Source organism: Bison bison, unplaced genomic scaffold, assembly GCF_000754665.1.
Source record: "Bison bison bison isolate TAMUID 2011002044 unplaced genomic scaffold, Bison_UMD1.0 scf7180017864043, whole genome shotgun sequence".
Lineage (NCBI taxonomy): Eukaryota > Metazoa > Chordata > Mammalia > Artiodactyla > Bovidae > Bison > Bison bison.
The window spans coordinates 2,463,222-2,481,380 of NW_011494615.1; the positions used below are offsets into that span (position 1 = coordinate 2,463,222).

The 18,159-nt window shown below is 48.4% G+C and overlaps 2 protein-coding genes across 2 annotated transcripts in view; both read right to left on the minus strand.

The window, feature by feature from the left end:
- The window catches only part of LOC104985410 (caspase-14-like), a 19,443-nt gene extending 18,953 nt beyond the window's left edge, over positions 1-490 (minus strand). Inside the window, exon 1 of the mRNA XM_010835568.1 lies at positions 3-490. Coding sequence (XP_010833870.1) covers positions 3-188 — 186 coding nt within the window. The 5' untranslated portion in view covers positions 189-490. The remainder of the gene's footprint in view (positions 1-2) is intronic.
- A 2,222-nt stretch (positions 491-2,712) lies between these two features.
- Positions 2,713-17,603, minus strand: SLC25A38 (solute carrier family 25, member 38). The gene is made up of 7 exons (XM_010835479.1): positions 17,232-17,603; positions 9,798-9,919; positions 9,123-9,207; positions 8,248-8,427; positions 7,814-7,988; positions 5,892-6,058; positions 2,713-3,888 (listed from the first exon to the last, which is right to left on the minus strand). The coding sequence occupies exons 1-7, from the start codon at positions 17,298-17,300 to the stop codon at positions 3,766-3,768; spliced, it is 921 nt and encodes a 306-aa protein (XP_010833781.1). The 5' UTR covers positions 17,301-17,603; the 3' UTR covers positions 2,713-3,765.
- Between the last annotated feature and the right edge of the window lie 556 nt (positions 17,604-18,159).

An 18,159-nucleotide genomic window follows, 5' to 3' on the forward strand; every position in this document is an offset into this window, starting at 1 on the left:
TGCACCTGCCTGACGGGCGGCTCCACTTTCTTAAGGTGGTCGCGGAAGCTGCGCAGCTCCTGCGAGGAAAGCAAGTCCAGGGTCTCCTGCAAGCGGCTCTGCAGCTCCGCTGTGGTCGGCGAGATCTTCGGAGGCGCCGGCTGACCGTCTGACCCCGAGCGCCGGCCGCTTCCCAGGCTCCCCTCCATTGTCCCCCAGCGATGCTGAAGCGCCCGGGCAGAAGAGACCTATCTGAACCCCGCGCGCCACACACGCCTCCCGCTTCTCCTCTTTGTTTTGAAAACTGGAGGCGTTTCCGCTCGCCCAGCGAGCCTGACCAGGGCGGCCTGGAAGCTCCCGCCTTCCCCGCGCTGGCCCAGGCCCCGCCCCCGACCCGGAGCCACGCCCCGCTCCGCCCACAAGAGTTCGTCCACGGTTTAACCCTTGGAGCCTGGGTTGGGAAGGCTGAGTGGTGCCCGCCCGGCAAGGCTCCTACATGGTTCTCTGCCTTGGCAGCACGTTAGAATCGCTAGGGGGACTTTTGACATTACTCACGCCCAGGCCACAACCTAACCTGATCACACTAGACCCTCTGGGTGGCCGACCCAGGTACTAGTGGTTTTTAAAGCTTCCCAGGTGATTCCAACCTGCAGCCAAGTTTGAGAACCACCGATCTTAGAGCGTCTATCAGCTACCTAAGCCAGTCCCCAGGGAGCAGGGGAAAACTTGGAAACTGAAAAAACACCTACAGATTATGGAATCGAGCCAGCTTTTTTAGGGGACTTGGTGACAAAGCGAGTTTTTTTAGAGGACCTGGTGACAAAAAACTAGTAATTTGAAGGCAGTAAGATGTCGGAAATGCACTGTTCAGCCTGAGGGGTGTGAAAGGAGCACTGCCTTGGGGAGCACTTCGCAGCTTTGCAACCACCCTCTTCTTCCTATTCCTGTTCCCTGACTTGATAGGGCTCTCAGGAAATGATGACTCATTTAAACCATGGTCTGCCTCAAAATTACTTACCCTTTCAAACAGTTGGTGAAAGAATCTCAGGACCTATCTGAGTCGTGACTCAATTAAACCAACTGTAAACAATCATTTTGGAGACCATCAGAGAACTGTGAATATGGGCTGGGTACCGAACGATAAGCAAAAAAACTGTTAACTGTTTTTCTGGTGGGGTAATAACATGGTACTTACTGAAGAAAAATGTCCTTGAATTTTAGAGATGCATATTGAAATACGGAAGGGTGAAATGGTATGATGCCTGGGATCTGCTTTTAAAAGCTTCATTGCAGAATAAAGGAAGTAGTGGGGAGAGGGGAGAGACAAGCAGCAGTGAGTAAACTCTGATGATTGCTCCATTTGAATGATGTTGAGTGAGGGGCAGTGTACTATTTACTTTTTTGATTGATTGAGCTGTTTCATAGTATACTCTTGGAAACAGTATAATGCAGCTTGAAAGCTTGGCTTCAGTTCTTTTTGCCTCCTGCCTTACTAGGCCTTATCTCTAGCTGCCAGATGACTGTTCACTCCCACAAAGCCCCGCCCCAAAATAATTTGCTTTAACTCTGGGGCAGTTAAGAACAAATCAAATTTTTTTAATACAAAAAAAAAAAAAAAAAAGGAGGTGGGGTGGGCACTGGGCAGTGTTTCCAAAGTCAGCTGAAGCTCACTACCCACTTCCTGCCTGAACCTCAATACTTGTGGGAGACAGTGGGAGAGGAAAAAAATTCTTGGAGCCTGGGATATGCAGACCCCAGGGGCCTTCACTCTTAAGAGTCAGATTTCATAAAGGCGAATTTCAGTTTTACCCCACTTTTAGAGAAAATGAGATGATTTCTCCGAATTTTAAGATGATATGCCCCCAAAAGAAAAAATGAGGAGCGGGGAAGGGGACTCTGGTAGCTGAAATTCATCAGTGTGTGTAAGATGAGCAAATTTGTACTGGATGAAGCCTGCACCTCTGGGCCTCATCCCTGCTCCTCCCCTCCCAAGTCCCTGGCAGGGCCCTCACTGGCTCTAGGCTCCCAGAGCCCAAGATGAGGGTTGGTCAAGGGAGACTGAAGAGGCCAAGAAACCTAAACATCTTGCCTCAGAGGCTAAGTAAGTCCTTAGGCAGCAGACGCCCCAGCCACCATCTGGGCTAAGCTGCCCGCCCTGCATTCCTGCCCCAGGGCCACCACTGCCACCTCTAAGTACTTCCCGCTTGCCCAGCACACAGCCTCACACACAGCACGCCAAGCTCTGGTGGCTTAGGCACCACTAGACTAGGATCCCACTTTCCTCTCCTGTACTCCTCCACATAGTGTAACTGTGCATAGGGCATCCTAACCTTAAAATATAAACTGAAGCTCGGAAATCCAGAGAGAAACATGCAGGAGAAAGCATTGTGAAGACAGAGATTGGAGTGATGAAAGCCAAGAATTGCCAGCAACCACCAGAAACCATAAAAGTAATACCACCAGTAACACCACTCCGAGGCATTTACACGAGGGAAATGAAAATATATATCCACACAAATGATCCATACAGGAATGTTCATAGTAGCATTATTCCTAAGTGCCAAAAAGTGTTCACAATTCACATATTCATCAACTGATGAATGGATAAATAAAATAGGCACACAATAGATTATTTGGCCATAAAAAAGAATAAAGTATTGAAGATGCCACATCATAGATGAACTTCCAAAATGTTATGCTAAGTGAAAGAAGCAAGACACAAGAGACCATGTAAGAAAGACTACATGAGACTACGTTGTATTAGTCCCCTTATAGGAGGTGCACAGAAGAGGCAGATTTATGGACAGAAAGCAGATCAGTGGCCGCTGGGCTTGAAATGAGGGTTCATTGTAAATAAGAGCTCTTACTGGAGGTGTGAATGTGTTCTAAAACTGACTTGTGCTGATGGCTGCAGCAGACAGTAAAGTTACTTTAAAAAATCATAGAATTGTGTATTTGGAATGGGCAGATCATATAACATATAAAATAAAGCTATTTTAAACAATTTTAAGCTTCAGGACCTATACAGATCAAGTGTCAGCCACCTTATTCTGTTACTGTAGGATGGACCCATGGCACTTGAGGTTTTCCAATGATAAAGTGCTTCACTTTATTTATCCCAACTTTAGCTGCACAAAAATGCCAGATCAGCTTGGGAGCTGAAACCGTGCAGGGGCCGAGACCAAAAAATACACGTGGACACTTAGAGGCTAGGAAGCTACTTCCCTTCCCTGCTTCCCTGGAGCCTCTTAGAAATTAACAAGGAATCAGTTAAGTCATGACATCTCTTCTTCTTCATCCTAACATCACCTCAGAGGGAGACTTCAGCCTGTTGAGTGTGACTCCTCGCTCGGCAGATCCAGTCTCGCTGCTGGAACTCCTCAGACACGAGGGACAGCTCACAGCATCTCTAGCGTTGCGATTTCTTGCCCAAGAGCAGATCCAAGGAGGTGGCATGGTGTGGTGGATGGCTGAGCGGGACCACCGACAGCACTCTCTCTGGAAATGCCCTTTCACATGGCCTTGTAGGGTATGCAGACCCTTTTCCTGACTCCCCACCGTGCTCTATCAGGGACTCCTCTTCTGGGAGGTTCAGAAGGCTTAAGTCGGGCCCACCTATTTGAGTTGGGCCCACCTATTCTCTTCTTGAACTGAGTAACTGAAGGCGATGTGTCTGCCAGGCTCTCCTGCTAGGACTTCATCTGACTCCAGCATGGTGAGATGAAGCGGCCCTTGGCAGAAACCAAGCCGGACAACAGGTCCCGTCTTTGCCCGGTCCCCGCTGGGTCAGGACTTCAGGCCCATCTTGGCCATCATCTCTTCGTAGACTGTCCACGCCATGGCTGCCATCAGAGTTCTGCGGAGGGCCCGGGGGACACTGCCTTGGAAGAAGCCACGCAGCCCATAGTCCTAGGAGGGAAAATGGAAGCCCAAATGCTGGAATTAAAGCAGCAATACAGTTACACACCTGCCAGGAGAGAGAGGATGTCCCTCTGCATTATTCCCTTTTTAAGCCTTACTTTATAGACTTTTACAAATATCATTAAAACTATGAATACTGGGTCCAAAGGGACGAACTAAAAAAAAAAATTTGGCTTTGTTGCTAAGCTTTATATGTTTTAGGTGAGCTCTATCCAGGGGACTTTATTTCTCAGATGAAAATCTTCTGGAGGCTTACTCTATATAGTGTGCAACCTGTACAGTACACAGGAGCCAGGAGTCCCCGAGCAGCAGCTGAAATGCACACCAAAGTCTCTCTGCCGAGCCCTGGGCCCCAACTCTAGGCTGAAGGAAAAGGTACCTTCTTGGCAATCCGTCTGCCTGGAGGGAGAACCCTTTTTATTTTATTTTTTTTTTAAACTCGCTAGATGTTCTTGGTGGCCCTAAATAAGAATTAAAGACAAACACCTGTATCATCTGGATTGTTCTTTCCTACTGTTATCATTCCTTCCATTTTCACATGGAAGATATATGGAGACTCTATTTTCAAACTTTATAGCTTCAGGTATCACAAATAAGAAAGCAAGCAACCTATGCAGTGTGAGAAATATGATCAGATTCACAAACATCTGCTTCCATCTAGGGTAAGACAGATAAGTGCTGGCAGATGCTAACATGTTTCCTCTGCTATGAGGAAAAACTGAGAAGTACAGAAAAATCTAAAGATCTAGGTGACAGATTTACCTTGAAAGAGAATATCTTTTAATAGAACATGTTCCCAAAGGACCAATTCAGTGGCTTTTAAATAGCATTTTAGTGTACTTGACATCTACTTTACTTTTTATCTTCAATACATCTGTACATTTGTATTAGCACAAACTCCTAGAAACAAAACAATGTGCCTGTGGTTTTTTTCTGATTACATTTCCTCCTAGGTCCTTGATTCAGAGAAGGAAATGGCAACCCACTCCAGTATTCTTGCCTAGATAATCCCGTGGACAGAGGAGCCTGGTGGGCTTCTGTCCACGGGGTTGCACAGAGTCGGACATGACTGAAGTGACTTAGCATGCATGCATGCATCGGAGAAGGAAATGGCAACCCACTCCAGTGTTCTTGCCTAGAGAATCCGAGGGATGGAGGAGCCTGGTGGGCTGCCGTCTATGGGGTCGCACAGAGTCGGACATGACTGAAGCAACTTAGCAGCAGCAGCAGGTCCTTGATTAGGTTAATGAGTCCTCCCAAAACTCCCGACTCAGGAGGTCTGGGGTAGAGCCCAACAATATGCACATTTAACAAATATCACAGGCTGTCCTAATGTTGGGCCCCCTCCCTAAACAAACAAAACCCAAAAAACAAAAAGACCCCCACAACCAGTTTTTCAGCAGTGATTCTCAACCTTGGCAACACACTGGAATCACTGTTAAGTCACTTCAGTCATGTCTGACTCTGTGCGACCCCACAGACGGCAGCCCACCAGGCTCCGCCGTCCCTGGGGTTCTCCAGGCACGAACACTGGAGTGGGTTGCCATTTCCTTCTCCAATGCATGAAAGTGAAAAATGAAAGTGAAGTCGCTCAGTTGTGTCCGACTCTTAGCGACCCCATGGACTGCAGCCTACTGGGCTCCTCCATCCATGGGATTTTCCAGGCAAGAGTACTGGAGTGATGCCAGGGTTTCATGTCTTCCAGAGACTCTAATATGATGAGCTCAGGTTATGCTCTGGGAATGGGGAGTTTTAAAAGCTCCCCAGGTGATCTACCAGTAAAGGACAGAGCTACTGCCTTAGAGAGAGATAGAGCTTTAACCACAACAATATGAACCAATATGTATTCTAAAGCCTCATTTTTTTTTTTTGGTTGTGCCACAAGGCATGGGAGACCTTAGTTCACTGACCAGGGATCAAACCCATGTCCCCTGCAGTAAAAGTGCGGAGTCCTAACCACTAGACCACTGGGGAATTCCCTAAAGCCTTACTTTGAAAATGAGCGTAACTGACTGGCCAATCCACCGAAATTTCATTGGGAAGAGCTGCATGTGAGTTTTGATCACATCTGCAGGTTGAGTTACCAGCGAGGCCAGAATCCCAGCAAATATCCCACAGCTGAAATTCACAACAGGAACAAGGACTGCATCCAGCTGGTCTGAAAGAGGACAAAGGCAACCTTTGGTTATAAATAAATCTCATATCTACCAGATAAATATCAGTGCCAAGTTGCCACTAATTCTTCCTGAAAGCCAGAAGGGTGTGGATATTCAAACAAAGCTAGGAATTCAAAGTCTACACTAATTAATGTAAACAGAAAAAATGGAACTAAAAGTTTACCTTTTTACAATCATCAGCATAGTAATTAATTCTGGCAAAAGTCATTGACTGACGCTAAAATACATGGGTGAAATAACAGGACGTTTTACATAGATTCAAAGTATCGTCCCGCAAAGATACTTAGAAATGACAAAAGAACAAACAACTGAGTTTTCACTGGAGACGTTCTTTTTATCCAAGCGATAAAGAGTTAACATCACCCACCACGGGTCAAAAGCTGACATGAGCTTCCTGACATCACACAATGAAGACACAACCTGTTATATGCTTCTTTTGCGGAAAAGGTAGCGTATAAATGAGTCTAGTTGCAAAGAATCACCAGATAAACCCAGGCTGAGGTTATATAATTGGCTTATACACTTGAAAACAATAAATAAAAATGGCCACAAAATACATTATTGGAAAAACTGGAGAAATTAAGACTATAGATTGGACTACAGACACAAGAAGTCTGTGTAAAATTTCCTAAATATAAGATGGTTATTAAGAATGCTTTTATTCTCAGGAAATGCACACTGATGTATTTAAGAGTAAAGAGTTGCATCATGCCTGCAACTTACTCCTAAATGGTTTGGAGAAAATAATTATACACAGAGAAAGAGAATAATACAGGGCTATGGAGTTATATGTACTATTCTTGTGGCTTTTTTGTTAAGTATAGAATGATTTCTAAATACCAAATTAAAAAAATTTTTTTTAGGATGAATGAAGAAGTTAAAAACATATATCTAAGCTCCCTTATTGCCTTAACCTTCTACCGCAAAGTAAGGCTGTGACCCGCAATGTCACAACTCCTGGTACTTGGGGCGAAGCAGCAAGTCTCCTAAAGCACCCCTACTGACAACATGGTCATGAGGGTGGCATTCTAGCCTTCCCAATTAAATGACCTCGGTTGCAATTCCTGCTCAGATTATCCACAGACACCTGACCGAACACTGTGTTCCTATCAGTGTGTGACTCTGCCTGGGTGGACATTTACTGATTGTTTACTTTGCCCAAGTCTTGCAACACGAGCTTACTAGTAGGGTGGGCCTGCTAGAATGCGGGAGGTTTGGCAGCCTTCTCTCCATCCAGAGGGCTCTCATCGTTAACTGAGAGCATACCAGGTAAATGAAAATAAAATTTTTCTTCTAGCTCTGAACCCACTAGGTTTCCCAAATTTGTCTGTTAAGAATCATAAGTGCTTCTTGAAAAATACAGTTTCCCAGTTCTTACCCCAAAGCTTCTGATTTAAGATTCCTTGGATAGGACCCAGAAATCTGAAGATCAGGCCAATGTGGGAAGTATTGTTGCATGGCCTATGCAGAACGTGGTTTACTCCACCCCCACCCCCGACTCAGGAATTACATACTATCAGTACTCTTCCTTAAGAAGCTATAAACTCAAAAGGGCAGGGACTGTAACTGCATCCCAGCACAGGGCCCCACGCCTGACACAGTGCAGATATGCCTCAGTTTTTAAAACTAGGCTAAGAATCCAGAGCTGCTAAGAACAACAAATAGTCTCCTATCTCAGAGAAAGCAGAGGATGTGATCCCTTGAGAGATCTCTCTTCCCACCACGCCTTCCCTTACCTGTACGGTGAAGCACAACGTTTTTGGTCTGGCTATAAAACATCAGGTAGATTCCAGAAAAGGGAGCGTCACGAAGCAGTGTTGCTGTCAGGCCACTGAAGAGGCCCCGGAACCCCTCGCTTTGACAGATGCTCCTCAAGGCGGCGTAGACGCTCTCGTAGCCATACCGCCCACTCTGTGAAGGAAGCACAGAACCCGTGGCTGCCTCGGTGGCCCTGGGGCTGCGCACTGAACCAAGCCATTTTCAGGCTGCACAGCCGGGGCCCTGGGGGCTCTGGTTCCCACGTGCTTGGCCTGACTACACAGATGGGTTCTCCCTCCACACTGACCTCTGTGTTGGGTTATAACTCAGGAGGTGGCATCAGTGGCCACTTGACGCAAGAGTCCAGAGCCCCTGTTTGCCCTCTCCCAGGCTCTGAGGCTGTCCAACTCACCTCGTACCGTGTCTTGATCACAGTGATGGGTGACATGCAGACCCCTGCAACGGAGCGGGAGCCCGCCCCCAGTATGATGGACTCCAGGGCGGTGGGGGGATGGCCCCGCAGGAAGTACTGCTTCAGAGAGTAGAGGGTGCCAAAGTAGATGCCAACGCCTGGGACACACCTCACGATGGACTGCAGGAAGAGTCGGAGGAAGGACAGGGATCAAAGACCACCACGGGTGGAGCTCCCCAAAGGAGACCCAGAATTGGCATGAGAGAAGTTGACTTAAGGTGTGGAGGGAACACCAATGGGAGAATGGGCACATGAGACGGGACAGAAGGTGGCCAATAAAGGGCATGTCGCCTCATCAGTGTTCACTGTGGGCAATGGAATCCCTCCGGGGAACTCTGGGAATCAGCATGGACGTGTCTCAGTTACCCTGCCGCCTGAGGAGGGAAGGGGGCTTCTAAACCTCAGGTCTTGTCTTTCACTGGTTAAGAGCTGCTTTGAGGTTGGGGTGAGCATGAATTCCCCGGCTTTTCCAGCAAAATGACTTCTGAAGGCCAGAAAGTCTTCTAGGTAGGGAAATGCAGGTAGGAGGCATGGGAGGAAGGGGCGGGGAGTGGGGGGAGGACCTGCTGACCGTGGGGCGCCGGCTGCCTCTGCTCTAGGACTTGATGCTGCTAAGAAGCCGTGCCCAGGGCACACACGGGCAACGGCCCCCAGGGCCCTCAAGCGGAAGCCAGGGAGAGTCACGGGCAGGGAGACAACAGAGGCCTGCTCACAGCCTCCAACCCTCATGTACTCTTAAAAGCGAGGATGTGTGAGGTGGATGAGAAATGGCTGGTGAGTAAAGGAAGTGGTGCAAGACCCAAAAGGCAGCTTACGGGAGACATCCCTTTCCAGAGGCCCAACGGACTCTCCGTGCGAACCACATTCAGGAGCAGAGCCAACATGCCAACACGTCTGGACCTGAAGGCAGACAAGATAGAGGGAAGGAAGGAAAGATCACTGAGACTACGTCCTTGTGAAAGGACTCCCCGCTCGAAGACTTCTCTGTATGGCCTCTTTCTACAACACTTCACGGTCTCTGCTAGGCATCTGGGAGTTACTCTGAGTTCCTACGCATTCAGTGTGGCAGGTCCGTGATTCTTTGTTCATTCAGGCTGCAAGCAATGGGATAACTACTCATTTTCCCTACATTTCACACACTTCCCACAGTGCTGAGCCCAATAAGGGGGCTCACAAGAGGCACTCAATATTTCCCTTATTTCCAGAAAACCAGCCCCTGCTTGCGCCAGGCAGCACAGTCATGACATTACAGACCAGCACAGTAGAATGCAAATGTCACCAAGGCAGATGCCAGGGGGCAGCTGAGCGAAGGACCCCGTTTAATTAAGAGAAACGTCAAATAAAACAGTATACACAAAACACAGGAGAGCTGGGCCTGATCTGTGTTTCTCTTTGATCATCCCACAGAATGGAAGTTGACTGAACACAGATGCTCCCGCTGAAACCAGCTCCTCAGTGAAATGGGGTGGGGGGTGGGCAGCAGGCCTTACCCACGGGCCGAGGGCTGAAGGGTCTGCAGGCGGGTTTTGAGGAGATCCAGGGGTTGGAAGAGGAGGGTAGAGCAGGTCCCACTGATGGAGCCACACAAGAAAGCTTTGATGACTGGCTGCAACTGCAGGGCAAGAGAACACGGTGTCGTCAGCTGTGTCCCACCATTCACCACACCTGGACCAGTCAGTTCTTCTAAGGATTTCTTAGAAACTCACCTGGCGGTGCCCAGCTTCTGACTTCAGAGAAGGGCAAAATGTAGTCAGGGATGAACAGTGTTAGAATGTTGTTGAGAACATTGTACACTCCAAGAAGTAGCTCTCTTGTCTTACTGATAACAACTTTAGTAACCACTGATAATTGAAAATTATGGATAGGGCTTCCCTGGTGGCTCAGTGGTAAAGAATCTGCTTGCCAATGCAGGAGACATGCATTCAATCCCTGACCCTGGAAGATCCCAGATCCCTAGGAGCAAGTAAGCCCATGCGCCACAACTATTGAGCCTGTGCTCTAGAGCCCAGGAACCAACTACTGAGCCCATGTGCTGCAACTGCTGAAGCCCAAGCGCCCTAGGGAGAACCCATGGCAGTGAGAAGCCTTTGCACCACAACTGGAGATGGCCTCCGCTTGCTGCAACTACAGAAGAGTCCCCAGCGCAGCAACAAAGACCTGCACAACCAAAATTTAATAATAAAGTATAAAAAAATTATGGATAACTTCTCTCCTACTGAGCAACATGGTTATTTCCATCTGTGAATTATGCCACTGACCACAACTCCCTAATTTGTCCTCAACATAAGTTACTGGCCAACTTCTTCTCGTGACAAAAGCAAAATGAGCAGTGTGTTTTAACCCTGGACTGCTGGTTTCAGGTTCCCTGGGTTGTGGAACCGGTAGATTGTTTACAGGAGTAAGACAAAGGAAGTGAAACCGTAAGTGAGCTGATGCACTGTGACATGTATGTGCCACTTCCTGTAAAAGTCATGCATTTCCTTAATCTAAAACTTTCCCCCTGTCATACACCCATTCATCTCACTGGGACTGAAGCAGACCGCAGGTGCACCACAGGCCGGCAGCCACTCCTGGGTTTGCTGGCGGTCCTATATACTGGGACAGTCACAGTTCAGTTCAGTTGCTCAGTCGTGTCCAACTCTTTGCGGATCCATGGACTGCAGCATGCCAGGCTTCCTCGTCCATCACCAACTCTCAGAGCGTGCTCAAATTCACTTCCACTGAGTCGGTGATACCATCCAACCATGTCATCCTCTGCCGTCCCCTTCTCCTCCTGCCTTCAATCTTTCCCAGCATGAGTCAGTTCTTCACATCAGGTGGTCAAAGTATTGGAGCTTCACTTTCACCATCAGTCCTTCCAAGGAATATTCAGGACTGATTTCCTTTAGGATGGACTGGTTGGATCTCCTTACAGTCTAAGGGACTCTCAAGAGTCTTCTCCAACAGCACAGTTCAAAAGCGTCGATTCTTCGCTCAGCTTTCTTTATAGTCCAACTCTCATATCCATACATGACCACTGGAAAAACTATAGCTTTGACTAGACAAATCTTTGTTGGCGAAGTAATGTCTCTGTTTTTTAATATGCTGTCTAGGTTGGTCATAGCTTTTCTTCCAAGGAGCAAGTGTCACTGTTTCCATTGTTTCCCCATCTATTTGCTATGAAGTGATGAGACCGGATGCCATGATCTTCACTTTTTTGAATGCTGAATTTTAAGCCAGCTTTTTCACTCTCCTCTTTCACTTTCATCAAGAGGCTCTTTTGTTTTTCTTCACTTTCTGCCATAAGGGTGGTGTCTTCTGCATTTCTGAGGTTACTGATATTTCTCCCAGCAATCTTGATTCCAGCTTGTGCTTCATCCAGCCTGGCATTTCATATGATGTACTCTGCATATGTTAGGGGAAGCACACTGACTGAAACCGCCCACCCTGGCCAGGCCCTTTAGTAACCATTTGCATGAGTTGTTTTATGACAGGAGATCCTGATAAGGAATATGGAACTAATGAGCCACCACCAACCGGAAGAGTTCGGGAAAGGTTGAAAGGAGATACCACGTGTCCGTCCACTTCCCAGAATCCCTCTCACTAGCATCCACCTTGGCTAGGCGATGCGTGCACCACCAGGAAAGACTCTGAATTAGAGTGATTGGCCAAAGACCACCTGGAAACTAATCCCACCACCATAAAACCCGAGACTGCGAGCCATGCGGCAGAGCAGTTCTCCTGGGTTCCCTTAGCCTACTGCTCTCCACCCGGGTGCCCTTTCCCAATAAAATCTCTTGCTTTGTCAGCACATGTGTCTCCTCCGACAATTCATTTCCAAGTGCTAGACAAGAGCCCAATTTCAGGCCCTGGAAGGGGTCCCCTTTCCTGCAACAAATGGCGACTCTGGTGGGGACTCTTCTTCACTGAGACTGACATCCTGACCACTTGGGGTACTCAGGGGCCAGCTTGCCTGCCAATGGACCAGACCTAGTGGCCGCAACTGGAACCCTTCTGTCCCCAGTCTCCTCCTGATGCTGACAACTGGCCAAAGTGCCCCAACCGGTAAGGAACAAGAGACTTTACTGACCTCTCTCCCCTTCCCTCTCTCTTTCCTCTCCTTAACCCTTCCTATCCTTCCCTGTTTTTCTAGTCCCCCAGTCCTGGACGCAGGAATCTGGTCGAAGGGCCTCAGCCTAAGCTGAGGATTGGAAACAGATCACCTCCTCTTGGCAGAAAACTCGAATTATTTCTGGTAGGGCCGAGTTCCAGTCCTCCCTTCTCTGGAGGCCCAGGGTAAAGTCCCATAATGCCTGGGTATCTGCAGGTGGCAGGAGATGTCTGTAAAGCCACCCCTTTTGCCCCCTTCTCCCGCCTCCTCCCCGTTCTTTCAACCTGGCTCCTTTTCCTCCCTTTGAAATCTTTGAAGACCTGAGATATTTTCCTTTACTCTCTTAGTACTTGGATCTGAAGTTCTGTGCCTCTATAGGAGGTTTTCTGAGAGACTGTATTCTTGTATTTAAGGGCGTGTCTGATGAGGACTGCCAGGTTTACATGTGTATGTTTTAACTGTGTGTTCTGTGTTGTGATTTTTTATGGCCATTTTGCTTTGTCTGGCCACCATTTGGTTTAGACCTGCCACCGTTTTGTTAGAACTTGATATTCTTTCCCTGTGCCTTGAGACCAGGGCTCTCAGGAACACTTATCTAGACCACCTCTAACTCCTGAAACTGAGGGAAAAGGGGGAAAAGCCTTTAAAATTTTTATTTCAACTGTTTTTTAATAAACTAGTAAATTTTATATTGTAATATCTAATTCATGACTAAACTTTGAAAATGAAGCTAGATCTTGCACTGTATCTGTCTAAATATGTCTTGGTATGTCTTTGCCTCTGGGTAATATTTTTGAGGTTACTTTGTAAATGAGCTCTATTTAATTATATTTAACACATATAAGTTGAATAAGCAGGGTGACAATATACAGCCTTGACATACTCCTTTCCCAATTCGGAACCAGTCTGTTCCATGTCCGATTCTAACTATCGTCTTTTGACCTGCATACAGACTTCTCAGGAGGCAGGTAAGGTAGTCTAATGGTATTCCCATCTCTTTCAGAATTTTCCACAGTTTGTTGTGATCCACACAGTCAAAGGCTTTGGAACAGTCAATAAAGCAGATGTTTTTCTGGAACTCCCTTGCTTTTCTGATGAATCAACGGATGTTGGCAATTTGATCTCTGGTTCCTCTGCCTTTTCTAAATCCAGCTTGAACATCTGGAATTTCACAGTTCTGGGAGAGTCACGCACGCTGGCTAATCTACAGGCAGCATTCAGAAGGGCAGGACTGCTTGGTAGGCTAACTGCACTTTCCCCAAGCATACTCCAGGGCCCCACAGCATACCCTGGAATCCAGACACACTCAAATGGTTGTGCAAACACACTTTTAAAAATCCAAGCAGGAGAGAAAAGTCTTCTTTTCCATAGGAGACACTGGGCAAATTCCACCCAAAGACCTTCTCTCTCCTCATTAAATGGCATTTGCACAATTATTTTGTAATACATGGCATACTGTCATCCTAAAATGCTATTAAGATGAAGTTGCTTGTTACCTACATTACATAACTACCTACCTAGAACCAAAACGTTTGTAATCTGTGTTATTTGTTTCACAGAGAAAAGAGGTAATTCCACGTTTCACCAAACCAGCAATTATCAACTAATAACTGGAATTCCTTAAAGGTCTAAGTTCAGATAATAAATACTGGCGCTTACAGCCACATTCAAATAGCTTTCTAAGCAAAGGTCAGACCGTAAGCACAGCCAAGTCACATTGTGCTCCATCAGCTGTGTGCACAGAGTCCTGCTCCTCCTGCTAACTTGCACTCCCATGAGCTTTGTTTCTCAGGCTCATCCGAGACTTTGGGCTCGCAGTGAGGGCCTCCTGCCTGCACACTGAGCCTCACTTCCGCTGACTCCTTTGCCTGGAACAAGCTTGAAAGCCCCCATCTTTCCAGCCTGAGGCCACGTCATCTCCACCCCCTCTTCACCAGTCACCCCTCACGTCCCCGCAGTTTGCCATCCGGCTAAAGGCCCTTCGCTGAAGCTGCCTCACCGAGGACCGGAGCAGCCCAGGGCCCCTTTCTCGTGCCCTTCTCTTACCTGGCCTCTCCGGTGCATTTGGAACACCTGCTGATGGCCACCCCTCTCTGGCTTCTCTCTCCTCTTCTGGGTCCCCTTCTGAGCCTCCTTTCCCCAGCGCACAGATGTCGCTGCTCCTCTTATCTCCCTGTAGCTGCCACCTCTCGGGGCACCCTTATCCCCACACCACACCTCGCTTCACATGCACATGCCGGCAACGCCCACGTCTCCAGCCCAGTTCAGCTCGCACTCCCGTATCTCCCCTCAGATGGCCTGCAGACATCTCAAACTCTACATCCCCAAGTGGAAACTCAGTCCACAGTTCTTCACATGCCTGCCTCTCCTTCAGTCCACACTGAGATGTTCCAGCAGGACATTCAGGAGACGAGGAAGACGCCTTGGTCTACCTACCATTTCACGACCAACTCCTGCCGCTGACCCCTCTTTCCTCCCACAGCCTGCCCCTCGCTGATCCAAGTAACCTCCCTGTGAGTCTCCAGCCTCAGCAGTGCCAAGCCCACTGAGCAGCCTGGGGTGAGGCATCCATATGCACCACCTCAAAATCTCACAGTGCTCTTATGAGCTAGGTGTTCAAACCCACAGTGGTCCCCCTCAGGACTGATTGCAGAGCCTGGTCCGCATGAGGGGCTCAATAGTCAACAATGAAGGAATCACATCATCTAACAGGAAATCTGCACGTGGCTCTCCTTTGACCACAATCCCACACGATAAAGCTTAGTGGGCCCTGCGGGCCCCATCCCTGGGCAGCGGGATCGCCCCAGGCACCCTCCAGCCCTTTGCTCCAGTAAGGCTGTAGGACTGACCTGCAGTTACCACTTCTAAGCAGTTCTCTTTGGAGCTGCTTCCCCAGTGTTCTCACAGGTATTGTCTGGAACTACCCCTCCCCCCTGGGCTTCCCAGGTGGCTCAGTGGTAAATAATCTGCCTGCCAATGCAGGAAATACAGGAGACTCCGGTTAGATCCCTGGGTCACAAGAACCTGTGGAGGAAGAAATGGCAACCCACTTCAGTATTCCTGCCTGGAGAATTCCATGGACACAGGAGCCTGGCAGGCTACAGTCCATGGGGTAGCAAAGAGTTGGACACGAATGAGCACACTCAACATATAGTACGTTGCTTAGACATTATACTGACTCAATAAATATTTGTTGAATACATCCATACATAGAGCCCATAACCTTTTTAACTGTAACTTTCCAGGTCTAGTACCATAACTGCTGCTGCTGCTAAGTCACTTCAGTTGTGTCCGACTCTGTGTGACCCCATAGATGGCAGCCCACCAGGCTCCACAGAGCAGATGCTAAATATATACCAGCAGTATTGATTAACCTCGAGTTTAAAAAAAAAAAAAAACAGGCAACAAAATTGTTTTTAAAAAACAGAATTTACACTTTTCTTTTCGAAAGATATTATCAATAGTGGATGGCACATTCTTTAAGGCTCACTTGACTTTCTTCTAAGTAGCCCAAATTTATTCAAAGTAAATACTGATAACAACCGAATAATAATACAAAGATACATAAAGGCAATAAACAGCACTTGAATAGTTGGCAAACAAGTTCCACAAACAACAATTTCCCTTGACAAAATTAAATCCTAAAAAATTAATCAGATCTCCAGGTCAGAGCTGGAGGACCCAGAAAGAAATCGGTAAGCACGTGATTAAACATGTAAACTTAAAACGGCCGACTCCGCCTTTTTTAAAGATTAAAAACAAAAACAAAACACTAAAAAAAGAAAAAGTGCCCACAACCCCGCCCAGCGCCTGCGGCAGGTGGACCGTAACCTTTATCTCCGGAGAAAGCGGCTTGCCACAGGCCCTCGCGAACTAAAGGAAGCCGCATTCCCGCCTCCATCCACGTCTAATAGCGACTTGGCCAGACAGTCCTCCTCCGCCCGCCTTTCCAGCCCCGCCTCCACCAACGGCAGGTCCGCGGACGGCCACGGCAGCCAATCCAGACGCGGGGGACGATGCAAACCACACCAGTTTCCCAGCGAGTCCCTCTGGCCCAGCCCGCCGGTCCCGTGTGGTCCTAATCTACCTTGCTTGAGCAAGGATCGCATTTCAGGCTTAGCTTCATTGCCGGGCTTTGCAACGGTCCAAATATCTACCCAGATGCCCTCTCATCTTTCAATCTAGGAAAACAACTCAAAGCAACTTCCCATAGCTCTCGCACGTCGTTCCCAGCCGCAGGAGGACATTCCCCATACGGCCCCCAAGGCCGCAGCAATCCCGCCTGCTGCTGCTGCTGATAAGTCACTTCAGTTGTGTCCGACTCTGTGCGACCCCAGAGACGGCAGCCCACCAGGCTCCCCCGTCCCTGGGATTCTCCAGGCAAGAACACTGTAGTGGGTTGCCATTTCCTTCTCCAATGTATGAAAGTGAAAAGTCAAAGTGAAGTCGCTCAGTCGTGTCCGACCCTCAGCGACCCCATGGACTGCAGCCTTCCAGGCTCCTCCATCCATGGGATTTTCCAGGCAAGAGTACTGGAGTGGGGTGCCATTGCCTTCTCCGAATCCCGCCTACCTCTACCCAGATACTAGCACAGAAATGAGGCCTTTGCTTGCCTGTCCAAGAGTTGCGCTGCCACTCCTCTCCTTCCTCCCTACCCTCCTTTTAATCCCTTAGTCAAACTCCCATCTCTGCCGCCAAGTCCCCAACCCGTTATGAGCGCACCCCGGGTGCAAAAAGCGGCCCCCCAAGGGCCGCTGACCCTCGGCAACCTTCCGAATTCCCCTCCCCGAGCCTGCGACGCCGGAATCCCTGCCTTCCCTTCCCTGCCGTTTACCATAAGCGTTTCCACCCGGTCTCCGACATCTTGATGCTGCAGCAGCGCCGGGCGTGACTTCTGAATCATTGGAGGGGAGGCCTGTGAATACACTGGGCCCCGGGTGCCGTTGGTAGGAGCGCAGGCCCGGCCCTGGCGATCCTGGCGGAAGACGACGCGACGGCGGTAGCCGGGAGACGCTTTCTACGGCAGGGCCTACTCTGCAGTGTACGCCGGTCGGGACCTGCGTTTCCACCCCCACCTCAGAGCGGCGCTTTTCACTTGCGCCGTAGACTCTTCAGCTCTGCTCCCCGGCCCATCCTGCCCAGTCACGGGCTTCAGGACTTGAGAATGGTAGGGTGCACCAGGGGTGAAGAAAGCCGGAAGAACTACCTAGAATGCCGGAATTTAGCTTCCGGGGTTGGATGCGCTTCGCGGGCTGGCGAGGATGTGCTCCTTAGTGCCACCTGGTGGAGACGTCCGGGGCTGCAGGATCGGCGGCTTCCCCGCGCCCGGAGCTTCAAGGGACGTCTGCAGTGCTGGATGCTTTCGGGTGCCACGTCTGTGCATGGTTACAGTCCAGACTTAACTCTGCCCAGTGCAGTAGACAGGAGCCAACGGGGGCTACTGAGCACTCGAGAAGTGGCTAGTGTGACTGAAGCCCAGAATTTTAAACTTGACTTAACTGTAATTCATTTGTATTAAAAACTGAAGCAGTGTGGAATATTTTTCTGTAAACATGACTTTATTGTTCTAGCGTTTCCACATTTCCCTTTAAAAAATGCTGAAATCTTGATGTCAGAAATGTGCTGTAAGTCATCCACACACCGTATTTCTGACATGGCAATAAGATAAAATAATTTCATAAACAATTTTTTCATTTTTACCCGTTGAAATGATTTTTTTGGACGTATTAGGTAAAATAATTATTAAAATTAATTTTACCTCT

Bases quoted from the DNA above. Each gene is read 5' to 3' on its own strand.
- SLC25A38 (XM_010835479.1), bottom strand. From the start codon at position 17,300: ATGATTCAGAAGTCACGCCCGGCGCTGCTGCAGCATCAAGATGTCGGA. The intron at 8,428-9,122 runs GTAAGCTGCCTT...CTCTTCCTGCAG, and splicing joins TCTGGAAAGGGATGTCTCCC to TCCATCGTGAGGTGTGTCCC. The intron at 7,989-8,247 runs GTGAGTTGGACA...CTTCCTTCACAG, and splicing joins TGATCAAGACACGGTACGAG to AGTGGGCGGTATGGCTACGA.